At 35.7% G+C, this 16,762-nt stretch overlaps 1 protein-coding gene across 3 annotated transcripts in view; it reads right to left on the bottom strand.

Moving 5' to 3' along the window:
• Nucleotides 1–16,762, bottom strand: part of TMEM68 (transmembrane protein 68) — a 44,147-nt gene that overhangs the window by 22,335 nt on the left and 5,050 nt on the right. For all 3 annotated transcript variants that reach the window (XM_059166433.1, XM_059166431.1, XM_059166432.1), the window contains exons 2-3: nucleotides 14,545–14,589; nucleotides 13,521–13,914 (exon numbers count right to left, since the gene is read on the bottom strand). In XM_059166433.1, coding sequence (XP_059022416.1) covers nucleotides 13,521–13,845 — 325 coding nt within the window. In that variant the 5' untranslated portion in view covers nucleotides 13,846–13,914; nucleotides 14,545–14,589. The remainder of the gene's footprint in view (nucleotides 1–13,520; nucleotides 13,915–14,544; nucleotides 14,590–16,762) is intronic.

Below are 16,762 nucleotides of genomic sequence, written 5' to 3'. Positions count from 1 at the left end.
GCCATTAGATGTGCCAGAGTGAAGTCTGGGGTGGGATGGCCTGGAGTACATGCTGGAGCCCAATCAGGGTGAGGAGGGCATCCACATGAGGCGGCCCAGAGTGGGGAGTCAAAACCCAAGCAGAGTTTTGAGTGCACCCCCACAGGAGAGTCTAGAACAGGGTGCTGGGGCCTAAATGGGAAAGGGAGGGGATCCAACGGTGGGATTAAGCACAGGATTAGAAGATAGCATCCAGACACTTCAGTGGCCTAGTATGGGGTAAGATGGTATCTGCAAGTGGCAGTGATAAGAGGTTGGTTTCATATGGGGGGTTGGTCAAATGAGTCTACACATTAAGAATGTGAGCCTGGTTCCTCACTACTGGCGAAGGTAGCTACAAAAACAGAAAAGGAGAAAAATAGAATAAACTCAAACCGTAAGAGAACCTCGCTCATACCCTAAAAGTAAGAAAAAGCAGTATGTCAGAAAGCTGAGGTCGCTCTCTCAAACAGATGAACCGACAGCTCCAATGGGTGATAAGCCCCTCTAATGAGAAACAAACCGAGGATGGGAAGAAGACATAGGTACCCTAAAAATCGGCAAAAAGAAAATAACTGAAATGTTAATAAATTCAAAGACCAAGTGAGGAGACCATAGTGTAGAATCCCTGGGAATCCCAGATACAAACAAGAGTCCACACTCACCAACATTCCTCCATGGGACTCAGTGGGTGCTTACAAGAAAAAGCAGGGGCATGGCAGGGAAGAGACCCAAAAGAGCCCTTTGCAAATGGTATAGAGAACAAAATCCTACTTGCTTCTCAGAAGCTTCTCTTGGAAAAGCAAAACCTGACACTGGGAGAGGTGCAGGAAACTCTTCCATACCTTCTAAGAAAACAGCATCTGTAAAAAGCAACTGATGCTGGAAAGGACAGAACTCATTCCCCCCTCCTCTCACCCTTGCCTCACCCTACTATCCCACTCTCAGGCAGAAGTCCACTTCTGGGTAGAAGGGTAGAAGTCAAAGCATCTGCCTCCGGGAGACAAAGAGTAGGTCCAGGTTCTGAAATGACATCAGAGATCTGCTACTATTCAGAGGAAGAGCAAGAAACTTTGTGCCAACCCCAGACTCCCAGCTACACAAGGGAGAGTTCGCCTTCCATGGGGAAGCAGCAAAGGGACATTGAGAAAGCCTCACACCTGAGCCTCAGGCATACAGGGCCTGCGCACAATTCTGGCTAAACCAAGAAAATTGAAGAGTTGCCCCGGTCATCCCCATCCCACCACAAGCCTCACATGGAATTACAAGCAAAGGCAAAGAAAGGCCCCCGTCTGTGGTACAGGCATACTGGGTTAAGGAGAGAGGAGGAAGATGGAGAAAAACCCTCTGGCACTGTTATATACAAAACATCATTTAAAGTGTTACATACAAATAAAACATCATTTAAAGTGTTATATAAAAGTGTTATATACTAATGTTGCAAACTTTTGTTTTACTCCCAAACATATAAATTATACTTTAGAAATTACCCCCATTTTATTCATCAAAAACAAAAATGATTTTATAAAATCTAACTACCACATGCAGGGAAAAAACTGTGATGACAAATTTGAATTAGAGATCAAGAAAACATCTCTCCTATACTAGAAGTGAACTTAAAGACTAGTGCCACCTCTTACCTCTCCTTCCTGCCACATTGTTAACCCTGTTCCAAGTCACTGTAAGGGGAACAAAAGTTTCACCAAGAGAAGCAAATGACAGGATGAAAGACTGGTGGAGATGGGGGTGGGGATGATCTATGGAGGCTTCCTTCTAATAAGAACCAGTTTACGTTGGCTTCCTGTCCATACTTTTTTTTTCCTCTTCTGCCAGCTAATGAGATTAACCTGCCTACTGCCCTTTACACTGCTATACCAACACATTTTTTATGGCAATCCTGTGCTATTGGTGTTTGTGGGGAATATCAAAGATTTACGTAAACTCCACCAATGCTTCAGAGGAAAACACCCTGCATATTTTATCACTAGAGTTTGAACTTATACTCTGAGGAGGAGATGAAATGTGATCATGGTTCTAGTCATAAGATCTATTTTTCCTTCCCATCTTACTGCTGCCAGGTGCCATACAGACCTCAGCCTCAGCAGGTCCCAGCAAAAAGAAAAAAGCAAACTGAACCACCAATGAGTCAATGAAGAAATCAAAGTACCCTGAGACAAATGAAAATGGAAATACATTGGAAATGGAAATATACTGAAATAAACTTGTGGAACACAGCAAAAGTTTTAAAAGGGAAGTTTACAGTGATAAATGCCTATCTCAAGAAAAATTTCAAATAAACAACCTAACTACACCTCGAGAAACTATAAAAAGAACAAAGTTAGTAGAAGGAAGGAAATAACAAAGATTAGAGGGGAAATGAGTGAAGTAAAGGCTAAAACGTCAACACAAAATATCAATGAAACCAAGTGGTTTCAGTTGACTAAGTGGTGGTTCAGTTGACTAAGCTTTTGCCTTTGATTCAAGTCATGTTCCAGAGTTCCAGGATTGAGCCCCACATCGGGATTCCTGTTCAGCGGGGAGTATGCTTTTCCTTCTGATCATGTTTACTCTCTCTCACTCTCTATCTCCCTTTCAAATAATAAATAAAATCTTAAAAAAAAAAAAAAAGTAGAGATGACTCTTTTCAAAGATAAGGAAACTGACAAACCTTTAGCTAGATTCACAAGAAGAAGAGAGTACTTGAAAAATTAACTCAAAGAGGGGACCTTACAACTGATACCACAGAAGCACAAAGAATAAGAAACTACCATGAAAAATATATGCCAAGAAACTGGACAACCTACAAGAAATGGATAAATTCAAACCTCTAAGACTGAATCATGAAGAAACAGAAAATCTGAACAGACCAACTACTAGTAAGGAGATTGAATTAGTAATCAAAAACCTCCCAACAAACAAAACTCCAGGACTAGATGGCTTCACCAGTGAATTCTACTAAACATTCGAAGAGGAATTAATAACAATTCTCAAACTCTTCCAAACAAGAGAAGAGGAGAGAACTCTTCCAAACTCCTTTTACATTACCCTGATACCAAAACCAGACAAGGTCATTACAAGAAAAGAAAATTACAGGCTAATATCCCTGATGAACATAGATGTAAAAATCCTCAACAAAGTATTAGCAAACCAAACTCAGCAATGCATTAAAAAATCATATACCATGATCAAATGGAACTTATAAGAATGTAAAAATGGTTCAACATTTGCAAATCAATTAATGCAATACACCACATAAACAAAATGAAAAGTAAAAATTATATGATCATCTCAATAGATGCAGAAAAAGCATCTGATAGAGTTCAATATCTTTATGATAAAAAACTCTCAACAAAGTGAGTATAGAGACAATATATGTTAACATAATAAAGGCCATATATGAGAAGCCCATAGCTAACATCATACTAAATGGTGGAAAAATCTAAAGTTTTCCTCTATGATCAGAAATAAGACAAGGATGCACACTCTCACCACTTTTATTCAACCTAATACTTAAAGTCCTAGCCAGAGCAGTTGGGCAAGAAAAAGAAATAAAAGGCATCCAAATTGGAGAGGAAGGAATAAAACTGTCAGTATTTAAAGACGACATGATATTCTACAGAGAAAATCCTAGAGACTCCATCAAAAAACTGTTAGAATAAACAAATTCAGTAAAGTTGCAGGACACAAAATAAATGTACAGTAATCTGTTGTGTTTCTGTACACTAATAACAAACTATCAAAAAGAGAGATTAAGAAAACAATCTCATTTAAGATTACATGCAGAAGAATAAAATATCTAGAATAAATTTAACCAAGGAGGTAAAAGACCTATACTGAAAATAATAAGATATTAATGAAAGAAACTGAACTAGATACAAATAAATGGAATGACAGTCCATGCTCATGGACTGGAAGAACTAATATTGTTAAAATGTCCATAACAGCTAAAGCAATCTACAGATTCAATACAATCCTTATCAAAATTTCAATGGCATTTTTCACAGAAATGGAACAAGCAAATCTAAATATTTGAATGAAACCATGAAAGATCCCAAAGAGTCAAAGCAATCACGAGAAAGAGCAAAGCTACAGGCAACATTTCCTTGATCTCAAACTGTATTGCAAACCTATAGTTATCAAAACAGTATGGTATCGAAATAAAAACAGACACACAGACCAACAGAACAGAATAGAGAGCCTAGAAATAAATCCACACACACATGGTCAATTAATTTTTGACAAAAGAGGCAAGAATATGCAATGGGGAAAGAATAGTCTCTTCAATGGTCACATTGGGGTCACAATGGGGAAATGGTCACATTCAAAAGAATGAAACTAGACTACTATCTTCCTCATACACAAAAATTAACTCAAAATGGATTCAAGATTTGAATGTTAAGACCTGAAACCACAGAACTCCTAGAAGACATAGGCAGTAAACTTCCTGACATCAGAGTTGGCAATGACTTTTTAAATCTGATTCCAAAATCAAAGGCAACAAAAACAAAAATACACAAATGGGACTGTATCAAACTAAAAAGTTCTGCACAGCCAAGGAAACCATCAATGAAATGAAAAGGGAGAAATTTGAAAGGGAGAAATTTGCAAATGATAGATCTGATAAAGTTAATATGCAAAACACAAAGAACTTCCACAACTCAAAAACAGTAAAAAAAAAAAAAAAAAAAAACTCCTACAACTCAAAAACATCTAAAAAAAATGGACAGAGAATCTAAATAGACATTTTTGCAAAGATATACAGACGGCCAACCAGTATGTGAAAGATGTTCAACATCACTAACCATCAGAGAAATGCAAATCAAAACCACAATGATCTATCACCTCATATCTGTTACAATAGTTATCAAAAAGTCAAGAAATAAGTGTTGGTAAGGATATGGCGAAAGGGGAATCCTGCACAGCTGGTGCAAATGTAAATTAGTGCAACAACTATGGAAAACAGTATGCAGGATCCTCAGAAAGTTAAAAATAGAACTATCACAACATCCAGCAATTCCACTTCTGAATATTTATCCAAAGTAAACAAAAACACTAATTCAAAAAGAGATCTGCATCCCCATGTTCACTTTAAACCATTATTTCCAATAGCCAAAATATAAAAACAACCTAAGTGTCTATGAATGGATAAATGGATAAAGAAAATAGAGCATATATAGACACAATGGAATATTATTCACCTATTAAAAAAAAAAAAAAAAAAGAACAGTATCTTATACTATCTGTGACCTGGGTGGACCTTGAGGGCATTATGCTAAGTAAAGTAAGTCAGAAAGTAAAAGATAAACACCATATGATCTCACTTATATGTGGACTTTAAAAAAAAAAAAAAAAAAAGAGCTCACAGACATAGAGAACAGACTGAAGGTCTCCAGAGGCAGGAGATGGGGGTGGGCAAAATGGGATCAAAAGATATAAACTTTGGGGTGCCTGGGTAGCTCAGTGGGTTAAAGCCTCTGCCTTCGGCTCAGGTCATGATCCCAGGCTCCTCGGATCTAGCCCCACATGGGCTCTCTGCTCAGCGGGGAGTCCTCTCTCTCTGCCTGCCTCTCTGCCTACTTGTGATCTCTGTCAAAAAATAAACAAAATCTTAAAAAAAAAAAAGATATAAACTTTAGTTTTATTGTAAGTAAGTTGTGGTGATATAATGTACAGCATGACTACGATGAACTGTACATTTGAAAGCTGCTCAGAGAACAAATCTTAAAAGTTGTCATCACAAAATGAATTTTGCCACTGTGTATGACAATGTATTTACACCAAAGAACCAATTAAAATGGAAAAAAACATATGATGATGTATTTTAACTACTTAACTGTGGTGATCATTTCACATTTATACAAATATAAAACCACTATGTTGTACACCTGAAATATGATGTTAATTATATCTCAATTTTTAAAAAGGAAGAAAATTATAAAGTAATACAGAAATCGGGACGCCTGGGTAGCACATTTTGTTAAGCCACTGCCATCGCTGCCTTCGGCTCAGGTCATGATCCCAGGGACTAAGATCAAATCCCACATTGCGATCCTTGTTCAACAGGGAGCCTGCTTTTATCTGCCTCTGCCTACCACTCTGCCTGCTTGTGTGCACTCTCTCTCTCTAAAACAAATAAATAAAAAGTTAAAAAAAAAGTAATACAGAAATTGTTTTTGCTATTACTGTTTTTCCATGTCATAAAAGAAACACCAACCTTGGTTTATACTCCATTCAGTTAAATAAAAATGTAGAAATCTTTCTCAAAAAAAAAAAAAAAACCCAAGACATGGGGGGAAAGACACGCATTCAGAGGCCAAGGGCAGAATTAGGGTCAAAGTAAAAGGAAGCTAAGAAGAAAGGAAATTTCAAGTGACTAGAGCAGAAAAGGAAAGGAAGCTCCTGAAGTCAGACTGCCGCACCGGGAACAGCCGTCCTAAGAAGCCCACCACTCGTGTAAGAGATAAAAGGGAAGTCCAGAATATGAGAATCTGCAATGATGTTTCTTTCCTTAAATCTATTCCCATTTGATTGCTAAGAAACAAATTTGAGTATCAAAGACTGTAGTGTAAATTTTAGATCAGGAAATTTTTTTTTTTAAGATTTTATTTATTTATTTGACAGACAGAGATCACAAGTAGGCACAGAGGCAGGCAGAGAGAGAGGGAAACAGGCTCCCTGCTAAGCAGAGAGCCTGATGCAGGGCTCGATCCCAGGACCCTGGGATCATGACCTGAGCTGAAGGCAGAGGCTTTAACTCTCTGAGCCACCCAGGCGCCCCAGGAAATTCATTTTTGAAGTAGTTTATAATGTCTTCACCGAATAGATGAAGGTAAGTGTGGCAACTATGATTCTAGTATGGAAAAAATAAAGTATTGGTAATACCTCAAATGAACTTAAAGAATGTTTTTAAAAATTGAATTTAGTGAGATTTTGAGATTATGTATACTTTTAACCTTTCTTTCCAATTACCTAGTTCAAATTCAAGCAAGTGGATTTACTTTTAGCTCTATAGAACAATCACTGAGGTCTCAAGTTACCAAAAGAATCAATTGTCTCACCTGGTAATTTTTTTGAGAAATAAAAAATACTCCTTTGAGGAGTACTACACAGAATATTACACAGAATATTCCTGAGGTTTCTTCCTGCCTTCCAGAATATTTTTTAAAAATTAAATAATTGTACTTATATAACATCAAATCATTGGTTGAGACTAGTAACATTGTTATTTCAATTATTGACAGAAACTATGGTTTACCACTATGGTAAATAAACATGAAATCCAAACATTAAACTGTGTTGCTCTTAAAGCAAAGATGTGATATACCTTACTACTCACTGCTCAGAAAGCACCAGTAAATTATACTCCAGTCCAACATTTTCGAGGCTTTTAGAGCCCAACTGCCCATCAATTATTAGTCAAATTCTTTCATGAATTATATGGACAAAAGGTGTCTCCCTAAAAATACTTCCTCATCTTTGTGCTTCTAGTCACGTGACTGCCTTTAAATGGAACGCATCCTGTCCAGTGTCTCCCTAACATAAGTAGAAACTATAGGGGCGCCCGGGTGGCCCAGTTGGTTGAGCGTCTGACTCTTGATTTCGGCTTGGGTCATGATTTCAGGGTCATAGGATGAAGCCCGGGGCTGGGCTCTATATTCAGCATGGAATCTGCTTGGGTTTCTCTGCCTCTGCTCCTATCCATTGCTCTCTACCTCTCTTCTCCCAAATCAGTCCCAAGCAAATCTTTGGGGGAAAAAAAAAAGGTAATAACTTTAGAGCACTTTAGCTCTTCCTCCCTCAAGACTCCATATGTACCTGGTCACCAAAACCTCTTAAATCTATCACTCCTTCTTCCCAATGTTAGTTTTAAAGTGCAGTCCTATCATCTCCTGCCTATAGTATATTAATCCTTAGGGAAGCTTATGAACAATACAAGCTTGGAGAAAGTAATCACAATGGCAATTAATTATCACTGTTCATCCAACCACTGTCCAGGGAAGGGGAAGCATATTTTGACTAGTGTGGACCCTGGGCATAGGTCACACAGTGGTGGAGCCAAGGTGGGAACCCACATTTGTCTAACTCCAAAGTCTGTGCTTCTCACCCTATACTATAACCTGTACTACAGATATGTCCAAGCTAAGCTACATCTTGATTTGCAAATGCTGGTTGCAACCTATTAGTGAGTTATGAAATCACTTTAGTGAGTTATGAGCATTTTTCTTTTTAAAAAGGAAGTACAATAGAAAATAAAAGAGATCTTCATAGAAAGTACATATACTTTGCATGAGAGTGTGTGTGTGTGTGTGTGTGTGTGTGTACTGGGCAGCAAAATGCATTTCTTACTAGGAATAACTATAAAAAATTTGATGGTCTAAAAATATCTTGAAAACAGTAGGGACTCTGAATATAGTAGGTATGATAAGTTGAACTTAATTATGATCATGATATAGACAATATACTTTGGTGCCTTCCAAATTATTAGGAGGAAGATGTTCTTTGGGGTCCCGAGTGGCTCAGCCAGTTAAGTTTTCAAATCTTGATTTCAGCTCAGCTCATGATCTCAGGATCATGAGTTGGAGCCCCAGCGGGAAGTTTGCTTGAGATTCTTTCCCTTTCTCTCTCCCATTGCCCCTCCCCATACTTGCATGTACTCTCACTCTCTAAAATAAATAAATAAATCTTTATTAAAAAGATGCTCTACAATTAAGATAGCTAACATTTATCAAACATTAAGTATGTAATAGAAATTATGCTAAATACTACTTTACATGAAATTTCACTGACTCCTTACAACAACCCATTTTCTAAAAGAGGAAAATGAGGTTTAAAATCATTAAGTATCTTGGTTGAGAAAGATTACTTACATAGTTTTAAGTGGTTCCCCCAAGATATTTTTCAATTACAAAGTAAAAAATAGCAACTTCATGGTAGAGAAACCTGGAAACAACTCCTTAGCCACAAAATCAAAGTCTTTACACCAGTAATAAGACAAAGCAACATTATGAACACCTGATACAATGCACTGAGATGGACACATCATCATTTTTGTGGTATTCTTGTCAAGTATGTGTAAATACACATAACTTCAGTCTCATTACAGAAAATATCAGATCTAAATTGAGAGTCTACAAAATAATTGAGCAGTCCTCTTCAAAACTGTGAAAGTCATGAAAGATGCATACAACAAAGCAAAACAAAACAAAACACCTAACTAAATAACCATCACAAATTGGAAGAGACATGGCAACTAAATGCAGCATGGAACTCTGGTACAAGGAAACTGATGAGAAAACTGGTAACATTTAAGTAAGACCTGTAGTTTACTTAATGGTATTATACCATTATTAAGTCAGTAACTGTAGAAATGGTTACATAAGATGTTAACATTAAGGGAAGTTGTGTGAAAATATGCAGGAAAAAATATTTTTGTAGCTTCCCTATAATTCTAAATATTTTTTAAAAACAAAGTTTAGAAAACTCATGATTGTTGCAAAGGGCAGGGGACAGAAAGGAGGGGGGAAGTGGAAAAAGAAGTGAGGTAACTTGTCAAGGCCACCAGCCAGTAGTTGGGGAGAACCTGGTTTTAAGCTCAGGGAATCCCACACTCAATAAGAGAAGAGGTTAAAGGAAACGCTTTTCCAACTGAAGTAGAGAGGGAATGTCTCTTAATACCTCAATTTAATTTTCGCATAGGCTTTGCTACATCCCATTTAATTTATAGGGCCCTTTTAGTGAATAAATTGTATCCATTCTTTATGAAATAATAATAAAACATAAAGTAAAAGAAAGTTGAATTTAGGGATGCCTGGATGGCTCAGTCGGTTAAGCGTCTACCTTCAGCTGAGGTCATGCAAGACCCCAGGGTTCTGGGATCAAGCCCCACATCAGGCTCCCTGCTCAGTGGGGAGCCTGATGTGCGGCTCCCCACTGAGCTCCATTTTCCCCAACTCCCACCCCATGCATGCTCTCTGGCACACTCTCTATTAAATAAATAAAATCTTTAAAAAATTTTTTTGAGTTTATGCTATTATGGCCCATTTTTAAAAAAACTCTAACTCATATAACATAATAAACCATATGATCAGCCTACTTATTCAAACCATATTTTTCAATAATTTTGTACTGCCAATGAATTTAACCAGTTATGATGGCATTAGGTAAACATACCTATTTTCAGATAATAAAGTAAATTTCCCTTGTAAAACAAACACAAAATAAAATAAGATAAAATAAACAACTAAGGGGCACCTGGATGGCTCAATCAGTTAGGTTCAGGTCATGATCTCAGTGTTCTGGGATCAATCCCTACGTCAGGCTCCCCGCTCAGTAGGGAGTCTTCTTCTCCCTCTCTGCCCCTCCCCTCTGCTCATGCTCTCTCTCACTTAAATAAATAAATAAAATCTTTAAAAAAAAAAAAAAAACTAAAAGCCCCAAAAATGAAATATTCCTTACGTCCCTAAGATGAAAGTTACAGTCCTCATTACCTTTACAGTCGTGCGAAAATACATAGCTTTTACTTTTCTCAAAAACATCTAGCTATCTTACAGAGGACTTAATTTTCAAGGGAAATATTAAATGTTACAAGTCCACCTTTTAAAAATGTTCATATTTTCTAGGAATAATGTTTTTTGAAAAATAAGTCAAAAATTTTAACACTTTAAAAGCTAACTTGAGGGTAGGCATTTCATTGACCTACCACCAAGCAAACTGCCTAGAAATGTAGGTATTTAAGAAACATCAAATTAATATTTCTTTATTTACTATAGGCATTATGTTAAGCAGCAAGTAAGAATCAGAAATTTTTTGAAAAGTGACAGGGCACTTAAATTATGTACAGTATAACATAAAATACAACTTCAAAAGACAACACGCTGGATAAAGTCTCATACAGACATACTTACAGTGAAAAAATTATAAATAAATGATGGTTCAACAGATAACTGACTAAATTCATTGTAAGATTTACAGAGTTCCATATAGTCATTAGAAGTCACTAAGGCTTAGTGACATGAAAAATACTAGTTGGCAACACAGAAAAAATTATAAACACATCAGAATTTTAACAAAACACAACTGCAATAGTAAATTTAAGGTGATCGTCATTTGCCTTATTTTTTTTACCACATTTTTTTACAATCAACATTTTTATTAGTTAAAAAATTCCTCTGAAGATTCCTTAAAGAAGCATGAATTAAAACTGATTTGATACCAATACAAAATCCACATATGCATACAAATGCCTTTTATATATGTCCCTAAACAACAGGGCAAATAAAACCATCTTTTCCAGTTTTATTGAGAAACAATTGGTATGTATCACTGTATAAGCTGAAAGCATACAGAATGATGGTTTGAATTACATATATTGTGAAATGATTACCACAGTAGGTTTAGCTATCATTCATCATCTCATATCGATAAAAGAGTAAAGAAAAAAATATTTTACTCCTTGTATTAAGAACTCTTAGAATTTACTCTTTAAAACTTGACTGTATATTGTATAGCAGTGTTAGCTATAGTCATGTTGTACATTACATCCCTAGAACCAACTTATCTAGTAACTGGAAGTTAATACCTTTAACCATCCTCCTCCAATTCCTCTTCCCCATCCTCTGCCTCTGATAACCATTAAGTCTGACCTCTTTTTTCAATGATGGTGGGTTTTTCCTTTTTCTAGATGCCACATATAAGTGAAATGATATAGGATTTTTCTGTCTTATCTCACTTAGCACAATGCCTTCAAGGTACATCTATGTTGTTGTAAATGGCAGGATTTCATTTTTTAATGGCTGAATAAGGAAAAATCACTTCTAAGAGAGTATCATTTATCCCAATAAAATATAGTATCAAGTTACCATAAAAAAATTTAAAACAGGCTAAGAACTATATATTTTAGTTCTTCTGAGCCATAAATGCATATTTAAAAATATCTCAGAAAGATAAAAACACCTCAAAACTATATATTCTATTTCAAAATAAGCTTAGTGCTTGAAGTTACCTAAATTAAATCATGTTTCCTGAAATATAAATAAACTCAAAATTCCTTATGATATACATAATCCTGAAATATAGGGGATTATCTATTTGGGATAATAGAGCAGCCTACAAAGATGCAATCTCTGCAGATGGACACGGGTGATATGCTGAAGGACCATCTTGTCTCACGTAAAACAACCATAAAAGGGAATGAGTTGTAATGACTAGCAAGAGCATTAGTATTGAGTAATGTTCAAAATTCAGTACATCAAAGGCAAAGGGCTCCTGTTTGCAAACCAGCTGAATACCACTACTATGACCCTGAATTCTCTGAATAAACTGACCACACAGCACAGATCATAACAGCACAGGCTCTAGAGCTTGATATCTGAGATTGTATCCTGACTTTTCTTCCTAGCTTTCTAGTGTGCCTTGGGCAAATAACAATCTCTCTTTTCCTCAACTTCCTCACAGGAAAACTGTAAATGGAGATAATACACGGAATCTATCCTAAGTTTTAAGACTGTATGTCAAACATTCAACAATGGTGGCATAAGAAGTACTAAAAAAAGACTTCTAAGACTGCATGTAGTATTAAAATGATGACACAGTGGCCTAATAAGCAGGTCACTGGTGATCTTTGCTAATAGCAGCCTTGTATTGCTGTGGTATATATCCTCTGGTATCTATTTCAAAATCTATGCTTCTGTGCCTTTCTGGGAAACCACTTTGATGCCCAAAATGAAATAGAAAGTACATCTCTGTTACACACCTACTGAATTCTCTGTATTTTTTTATAAGTCCTAGTGCAAAAATGGCTAACAAATAAGATAAAAATTGGTAGAGATAATAGGCCACAAGAGGGCAATTTTCACGGTAGCCACAGAACCAATCATTAAATACAGAACAATACAATTTCTCAAATGATAAAAAATGAATATCCTAGAGAGAAACTTGTTGCTATCTCATTTATTCAAGAGACATGTGACCTCTGAAGTTAATCAAACAGAAAATGGGTAAACCATGGTATACAAATTATATTTAATATTATTAGTTAATATTCATTTTTTAAATATCTACACTAGGAAATTCACTTATTTTGAACAAAATCGAATTAAATACTAAATAATTAAAGCAGGTTTCTATAGGTTTCTATACAGTTTTAATTAGTTTCTTACTCTTTTAGATGTCTTACACATAAATTTGAGTATTTTAAAATAGGTTTCTATACAGTTTCAATTAGTTTCTTGGCCTTTTAGTTATCTTACATATAAACTTTAATATTTTAGGTTACAGTAAGAGCCTACATTGTTGTATGGTTCTTTGTTTAATGGGAACTAATGTGTTTGGGAACACTAATTTTAAGAAAGACATGTAGATACACAATGTATGCAAAGAGATAAAATGAAATAGTAAATATCCCTTATATTTTTTACTATTGATCAATAAAATGAGATGATGATATAGCTCCAGTGCCACACAGATGAAGAGCCACACAGAGACAGCGAAGTAATCTTGCTTACCGTGCCAAACCGCCGCATGTCCATCCCAGAGAGTTGCCACTGTCTTCCTTGCACCATCCCATAAATTATGAGAATAGGCTTCTTTTAATACATTCTTCCTCTTATAAATGTGTAAGAAAATAATAGTAAGATAGAGAAGAAAGATAGTAAAGTAAGGAAGTATTAAAAGTATTAGTGGTGTAAAAACCCACAAGAGATAGTTTGCAAAATTCAAATAGTCCTCCAACTGTTCCACACCAAACCATTCTTCAAGTATGTGAATCAGACAAGTCATATAGGGCATAGAATCTTGTCCTGTGCCACAGGTTTGATTTTTGTTTATCATTTTTCTTTAGGTGAAAATGACAAATGCAGTCTCTTTCTTCATTGTCATGGTAGGTCTTTAATTTGGCCACTAGAAGGGAAAAATAACCCAATGTTATTCCTTTCACAGTTGAAAAGTTAAATGTTTTAGTCTACATAAATACTACATAGAGTCATTTCTTAATACCAAAAATGAGTAGATTGCTATGGTTAACTTTGTTGCAAACTTCAATGTGAAAATAATAAGGTTTCATTTGCATGTTCATGAAGCATGTCAGGTTTAGCTTTTGAAATAACTCACAAGCTTTAATTGAGAAAGAAAAATAAACCTGATGAAGAATGAAATTTCAGACTGATCTTAATAATCTGACTTACATCTTAAGTGGATCATACTGAATGTTTCTATCTTAAACCAGGTTATGTTGAGGTAACTGTTCTTCACAAAAGCAAGCATCAATATTTCACTCAATAAAAGTAACCCAATTGTTTAGGAAATGATGACATACATTTTTGGCTACTGTTTTTTAGAAGCAGGTTTACCAAAAAAAAAAAAAAAAAAAAAAAAAATCTCTATTCTTTTAACATTATGCAATAATAAAAAATTTATCACTGTCATTTCTATCTTATAGTCACTAAAATTTCTCTTAAGTGTTCAATGACTGAAACTATAGCCATACAATTATTTCATGTCACTTATCTCTAAACCAGTCACTTAACTTACCAGAAATTAAGTAAATTTCTTGTCCCAAGTTTCAGAGTATGTGCTCTGGAAAACAGCATACAAATGGAAAAACATATGATTAAAAAAAGATAATCATTAATATCTAGAGTTCCCATAAAATAAATATCAAGACACATTCACAAATGTGTGACATATATTATAGACCCACACTAGTGTATCACAGTTAAAAATTATACTCATGCAACCAAAGATTTAATGAGGACAGCTTTACACACCATTTATGTCCATTATATAAAAACCACTTGAGACTTCAATTAAAATTCAGAGCTATTAAAAAAAGAGAAAAAAGAAAAAAATTTTCAGAGCTATAAAAACCTTTGCTTCTTTGGAAAAAAAGTTTGAAGGTAAAATGTGTAACTGACCAGGTCTCTTCTTAGTAACTTTCCCAGATAATAAGCCAAAGTCAAATATGATATTCAATGGTATATTTATATTAGCTCTTAGGATCATGTCCTACACAAGATTTCCTTCTTTCATTCCTATCTTCCCTGGTTCTGATTATATTCTTGGAGATATTTTATCATTCCTCCATGCTACATAATCTTTAAGAAAATCATCTCAAACCCTTTATAGATGAGGCAGGAAATGAGTAAATAAATAAAGGGATGGAGGGAGAGGGAGAGACAGATATACAAGAGCAGTTATATGTTGTCTTTATCCCAAGATTGTCTTGCTGACTGACTTATTAACAGGGCATGGAAGATTTAGTCTTACTTAATTTCCTTGTAACCAAAAGCATTTACTTGTGAGAAATTGTACACCTGCTATGGTAACAGAAGGTAAACACAACACACATTAAGCTCACAATCTAGGCTTTTTTTCCCCCTGAAGTATAGTTGACACACAATGCCATTTTCGTTTCAGGCAATGAACTTAGTGATCTGACAACTCTATACGTTATGCTGAGCTCACAATATGGCTACCATCTGTCACCGTACAACGATGTGGGCTTTAAGTACATCATATTCTCATCAATCCATCTAAAGTCTTGAACCCTTATAATGTATCAGGGTTTGAACATTTAGAAGGCAACAAAAACTTAGTGAAACTTACTACTTTTAAAATGAGAGCTTCCCCCACTGGGATGGCTGGAATCACAAAAATGGAAAGTAAGCGATATGGAGAAATTAGAACCTTATGTACAACCATGGTGAAAATCTGTTTCGCAGTTCCTCAAAAATCTAAACAAAGAGTTACCTAATGACCCAACAATTCTATTCTTAGGTATGTACCCCGGAAAACTGAAAGCATGCATTCACACAGAAATTCATGTATGAATGTTGATAGCAAAATTACTCCTAAGGGCCAAAAAAGTGAAATGCCCATCAACTGATGGATAGATCAATAAAATGTGCTCACCCCTACAGTAGAATATTATTCAGCCATAAAAAGAGATAATGGTTCATGCTACAATAGGCATGAACCTTGAAAACATACTAGATTAAAAAAATCAGACACTAAAGGCCACATTCTATATGAGTCCATTCATATGAAATAACCAGAATAGGCTAATCAATAGAGACAAGAGGGTAAGTGGTTGCCAGGGGCTGGGGGGAAGGGGCAATGAGAAGTGGCCACTAATGTTAACAAAGGTGTCTTTGGGAATAATGAAAAGGGCCCAGAATTAGATTGTAATGATGGTTGTACAACCTGGGGAATACCCTAAAAACCGTGAAGTTGTACATTTTTAAATGGTCAACGTTATGCTAAATTATACCTCAAAAGAAAAAGAGATTTTAAATATTGTTAATAAATTAAAATACATGACAGTCTCTCAAATATGTTAAAAGGAGCTTTTCCTAGGCCTAAAAACCAATCATTTTGATGATCTGTCCCTTACTGCTTAATACAATGGCCCTAATAATCTAGTCTCATTTCTGACTTTAACAGGATCATAACATCTTGTGATTTTATTTTTCCTAAAGATTTTATTTATTTATTTATTTGACAAAGAGAGAGAGATCACAAGTAGGCAGAGAGGCAGGCAAAAAGAGAGGGGGAAGCAGGCCACCTGCTGAGCAGAGAGCCTGATGTGGGGCTTGATCCCAGGACCCTGAGATCATGACCTGAGCCACAAAGGCTTAACCCACTGAGCCACCCAGGCACCCCCCCATATCTTATGATCTTAAAACCTTTAGTACTACCCCCCACTCAAACTGGTAATAGAACTGTACTTCTTATCCTCAATTACACTCTG

This window comes from Mustela lutreola, chromosome 3, assembly GCF_030435805.1.
Source record: "Mustela lutreola isolate mMusLut2 chromosome 3, mMusLut2.pri, whole genome shotgun sequence".
Classification (NCBI taxonomy): Eukaryota; Metazoa; Chordata; class Mammalia; order Carnivora; family Mustelidae; genus Mustela; species Mustela lutreola.
Note: the sequence above shows the minus strand (reverse complement) of the source record. Positions and strands in the feature narration are given on the sequence as shown.